At 41.7% G+C, this 4,894-nt stretch overlaps 1 protein-coding gene across 2 annotated transcripts in view; it reads right to left on the minus strand.

Moving 5' to 3' along the window:
• Positions 1-850: 850 nt before the first annotated feature.
• LOC106942819 (voltage-dependent R-type calcium channel subunit alpha-1E-like) overlaps positions 851-4,894 on the minus strand; it is a 15,684-nt gene continuing 11,640 nt past the window's right edge. For both annotated transcript variants that reach the window (XM_015026156.1, XM_015026157.1), the window contains exon 10: positions 851-4,359. In XM_015026156.1, coding sequence (XP_014881642.1) covers positions 3,802-4,359 — 558 coding nt within the window. In that variant the 3' untranslated portion in view covers positions 851-3,801. The remainder of the gene's footprint in view (positions 4,360-4,894) is intronic.

The raw sequence follows: 4,894 nt of genomic DNA on the forward strand, positions 1-4,894 counted from the left end.
AAGATAATATTCCAGAGAGAGCTTACTTTTCTTACATAATCTCATAACATTTTGGAGCCAGCGCCACACATAAACTGAACCAACTTTATGGGGATAAATTGTCATCAGTTGTGATGGAACAAAACGAAATGCTCAGTGATTCAAGTTTTCTAAAAACAAACAAAAAACCTAAAATAGATGCTTAGTTTAAGTTATCTAAAACTGGGTTGTGAGGAGTATTTTGGAGTTGACAGTATCTTATCTTATTCTATCTATCTTCAGAAATCTTCATTTCTAAGTTCCAAGGCCTAATTTATTTTCATCTTTTATTGTTTGCCATCATCAAACCAAGATGAACTAGCTTCCCACCAGCGCTAAAACACAGCTGGTGTTAGCAATTAGCATTGCTTAGGTCACAAAAAATTCAGTATATGTCAATCTATTTTTGGATGTATTTAACTATTTTAGTACATAAAGGTTTTTCAGCCTGAAAAACGTTTGCCTATATATATATATATATATGACCAAAGGCTAGAATCCACAAATAAAATAATAATTTGTTTACTTCGAGTTTGTAAAATTGTTTCACAGGTTCATTGCTTTATATCTGCATATGTACTACAAAAACATTTGCAAATATGCAAAAATTGTTGAAGATGTTTCTAAATAAGTTAGCTCACATTTATGACACAAATTAGACAAATTTTGCTCTACCTTTTTTTTTTTTTTAGTTTTATTTTGTAAGGGTCAATGCAAGATCTTACTAAATCTGCATCCTAAAAGTCGTCACCATGATCTTCATTACAGAAACACGTCAGCAGACCGGTGTGTTAACAAATCATACTAATTTAATTTAACTTGGCACAGAAAAGACAGGGCATCTTTTAAATGTGTCTGTAAACAGTCATAAACAAGCATGATAATTACAGTAGAAATCAAAAGGTACTATAAATGACAGATGGATTTTGTACATATTTACCAGAGGGCTTGTCTATCTAAATAATCCAGCCTTGACAGGGAGCTTTCCCAGGCACAGATTAGGCTGTCTGTACAGACCGACGTTCAAGTTAAGTCCTAAGTTGAGCTGTACATGTGTAGGACATTTCTACGCGATGTATATACTACAGGGAGATCGTAACCCAACCGGTTTACTGTAAAACACACTTCAGTGACTTTTCTGCTAAAACTGTTTTGTTGGTTGTTGTTTTTTTTTTTTCCAGAGAGCTCCTGGGTCTCAATATGTCCTGGGTTCACATTTCAAACTCGTTATATTTTAACAACACAACAGCACATGATATAAATATTCACCTTAATCAGAGGGAACGACGAACCTTTTGAAGTTTTGTGATGCTCAAAGTATGTGGAGAGTGATTGCTGAGAATGAGAAACAAATACACTTTATTGCTGAAAGTATTGGGTCACCCAGCCCAGTCGGTGAGCTCTGATGTTTCAGTCGACTCTTTGCTCGTAGGAGTGTTAAACCCAGCATCAAGGCATTGAGACTGCTTCTGCAAACAACTGGGAAATTCACAAGGGTGGCGTGACTCCAAACAACTGCAACTCAGGCACAAAATCTGTGTGTATTGTGTTTTTTTCAGGAGTTTGGGTCAACCTCCTAATACCATTTAAATTAATCTTTAATACTCCACCCAAACGAGAGTTTCAGATGGCCAACTTCATAGGAATGGTTTGGAAATGGCAAGATGATTGTTGGGATTCACAAAGCAAGGTATGGAGCTACTTAAACTGTGACATAATGGTAAAGCAGATGAGAAAGTAAGAGGCAGGCAGGTGAAAAATAAATAGTTTCTTTCTTTTTTCTTAGGAAATTTACAAACAAGAAACAAACCAGCCTGGTGTCAGTTACAGAGGACCTGACTCAGAATGAGAAAAAACAAGAACTATTTATGGTGGGGTGTTTGATTACTGGAAAACAAGACAGATGAGTCAATGAGCAGACGAGCTATGGACAGCAGAGAGCCGAGGCACTGAGGGATGGTGCTGGATAAATAGACATTGAACGCCAATAGAAGGCAAACCAAGGAATAGACAGAAATTCAAAATACAGAGAATCAGGGAAACCAACATAAAAACAAGCGAAATATGCAGAACAGAAAGCATGAAGAATCTGAAAGCTAAAGAATCACAATAAACCCACAAAACCAGAGCAAACCAAAAACAAATTGTGACATCGGTGAATGAGTGTGGTGTGGAAAAATTGGTTACTTCCACCAACATCCAACTTCACAAATAAAGTGAAGTTGCAAAGAGCATGAGCCAGGCCTTCTCCTCCAACATCAGTGTCTGATCTCACTGATGCTCTTTTGAAAGAATGATTTAAAAAATACTGTAAACACACCCCTAAACTTTGAGGAAGGCTTTCCCAGAAAAGTTCGAGCTTTTCCAGCTACAGAGAAAGGGTCAATATCATAACAATCGCTGTGACATAAGCGAGATGCCTCTCAAGTTCATATTTTTAGGTGACAAGTGACTAAATACCTTAGGCAATATAGTGTACTTCTTTACATATTTGTTTTCTAATATTGTTTTCTGTAAAAACCTCTTGAACACCAAAAATAATCAGGCAGCTTCAAGACATGATCATGCATGTGGAAAATACTAAAGCTCTCAAGCACAGAAAATACAATAACAATGTTTCTACAGACGAAACATGATGGGAACAATAAGTGGGCTAGAAATAAACAACACCGCGGCTGTGAACTCTGCTCAAGCGTCCGTGTATGGCAGTATGACAACAATTTGTCACAAATTTCATCATCAAAGGAAAGAAGGCAACACATCTCCAGCTCTGTGTACAAAACAAATGGCTTAAATTAGCTCTCTGCCACGCCATCAAGAGTGGCGGTCCAGCACAGAGGCGCGGAGGTTGGACAAACATTTGGCTTGCTTCACGTGGCAGCATCACTGGGACATGGCGGCTTCGCCGGTCGTTGTAGACGGCGAGCAAAGCAGATGAAATGAAATTTTCAGCCGTCTCGATGACTCCGTCTTGTTGAAACTTAAACATTTCAGTTGTCAGCTTTTCCTTGACTTCACGCCGGGTCCATATAGTACACGCTGGATTGTGCCCAGATCCTGAGACAAAACATCTCTCATCAGTTTTACAAGCTTATACATTGTTTTCACATTTTAACAGAAAGATAGAGCTGCGTAATGCCCACAAGTCATGTAGAAACTCTTACTGTAAACAGGGAAAAACAGGACTGGCTGCTCGACCACTGAAATTTCTCCTCCCACAACTATGCACTGTAAAGACTCAACAGCAACCCACCAAATAAACCTGAACATAAAACTAAAATACATTCATCTTATTACATGTGTATATGCTACCTCTATTTTTCACTTCCACAAAATGCACTTAATCAGATTTTTTTGGAGACATTTGGACATGTTGGATAGACTTCTCACCGTATTTTTGTTCTTTAACAAAACGCTTGTTTGGGAAGGAGCTGCAACACATGGATTTGGGCGCATTGGGCTACGTATGTTTGGGTCTCCCTCTGCTTTTCGCCTTTTTTTTTTGTCACATTCTTTATTAAGAGCACACACATGGAAACAGACATTCAGGTCCACACGTCTAGATTCCCTTCGGCTACTACAGACACGCACGGACATGTGAAGACGGACACAGGCGTCCAGATGAACAGCGGTGTTGCTCAGTCCTGGCTGTAATGCTACGGTGCTGAGAATGTGAGGTTCTCTGAGCCACAGAGGAGATAAACCCGCTCCCTCCGGTACTGTGCAGCCGCCCCGGCGTGCCCCAAAGCACTGTGCATCGTTTACATCTTTGTCTCTTGAGTTTTAGCAGCGGTCATCCTCATCTGTGTCACTTAGCAGCTCGCTGTTGTCAGTCGGGCTCCCCTGGACCAAGTGCTTCCGGACATGACCATTGGGAACCTGCCAGGAGTGTCTGAGCTGAGGGGCGGAGCTTATGGCGTTGGCCCGTCCCAGACTGGTGGCCATGGCAGACTCGAAGGTCAGTGTTTCCTGCCTGTCACCTGAATCATCACCGCTGAAGTCCTCATGGAACGGGAGATAGGGCTCTGATATGTAGCGGTGAGGCGATGGGTGGCTTGGTCCTGAAATCTGACCTCCAGATGAACAGTGACCCGCCGACAGGGGTCTGCTCTCCTTCTCAGCCCGCCATGAGGTCTCTGTGGAGCCACCGGCGGCGTCCTGAGGCTGGTACTGCCCTTCAGAGGAGAGGGGAGCAGCAGTGGGAGAGGTTGATGGTTTGCAGACGAGAGGAGAGTATGAGATATAAGGCCGCGGACGAGAAGGCGTCTGAGGCAGCTGGCGGCGGTTACGAGGGGTACTGGACTCTGAGGCCGAGTTTGCTGGGCTTCCTGTCGCTATTTCCTGTAAGAGACATACAAGAGAAGTGGCAGAGAGAGTGCATTCGGCCCTTTTTAGTCTGCTTCAATCAAACTCTAGGTTAATTGCCTATGAAGTTTGATTCGTTTGATTTAGTGTGAATGTGAAATTAGACCCCGATGAGGATCAGAGAAACCAACTTTGGTCCTTCTAAAAAACCTAGTACTTTATTCAGTTTGGTTGAAGTGAACTCTGCGTTTGTGAATGTCAAGCGGACCAGAGACTGCTCCTATAGCGCAGGGCATTCTGGGTAAATACAACTGAAATTCACCTGTGTCTAGCGATGCTAGGAAAAATGGGTTGTGGTATCTTGCCAAAAACAAAAGATAAATCGTACAATCGCTAAAATCTCACACCACTTCATTTTTGTTCACACTTTGTGAAGAAGAAGGAAGTTGTGCTTCAGAGGTTTTTCTGCTGCTTTCTTCTTGGTGTAGCGCCACCACAGGTCGGGGGGGGGGGGGGGGGGTTTTTAAGGGTTTGGTTTTTTTTTTTTTTGGGGGAGAAAAAAAAAAAAATA

This window comes from Poecilia latipinna, unplaced genomic scaffold, assembly GCF_001443285.1.
Source record: "Poecilia latipinna isolate Pla-1442-1.1 unplaced genomic scaffold, P_latipinna-1.0 Scaffold4582, whole genome shotgun sequence".
NCBI lineage: Eukaryota > Metazoa > Chordata > Actinopteri > Cyprinodontiformes > Poeciliidae > Poecilia > Poecilia latipinna.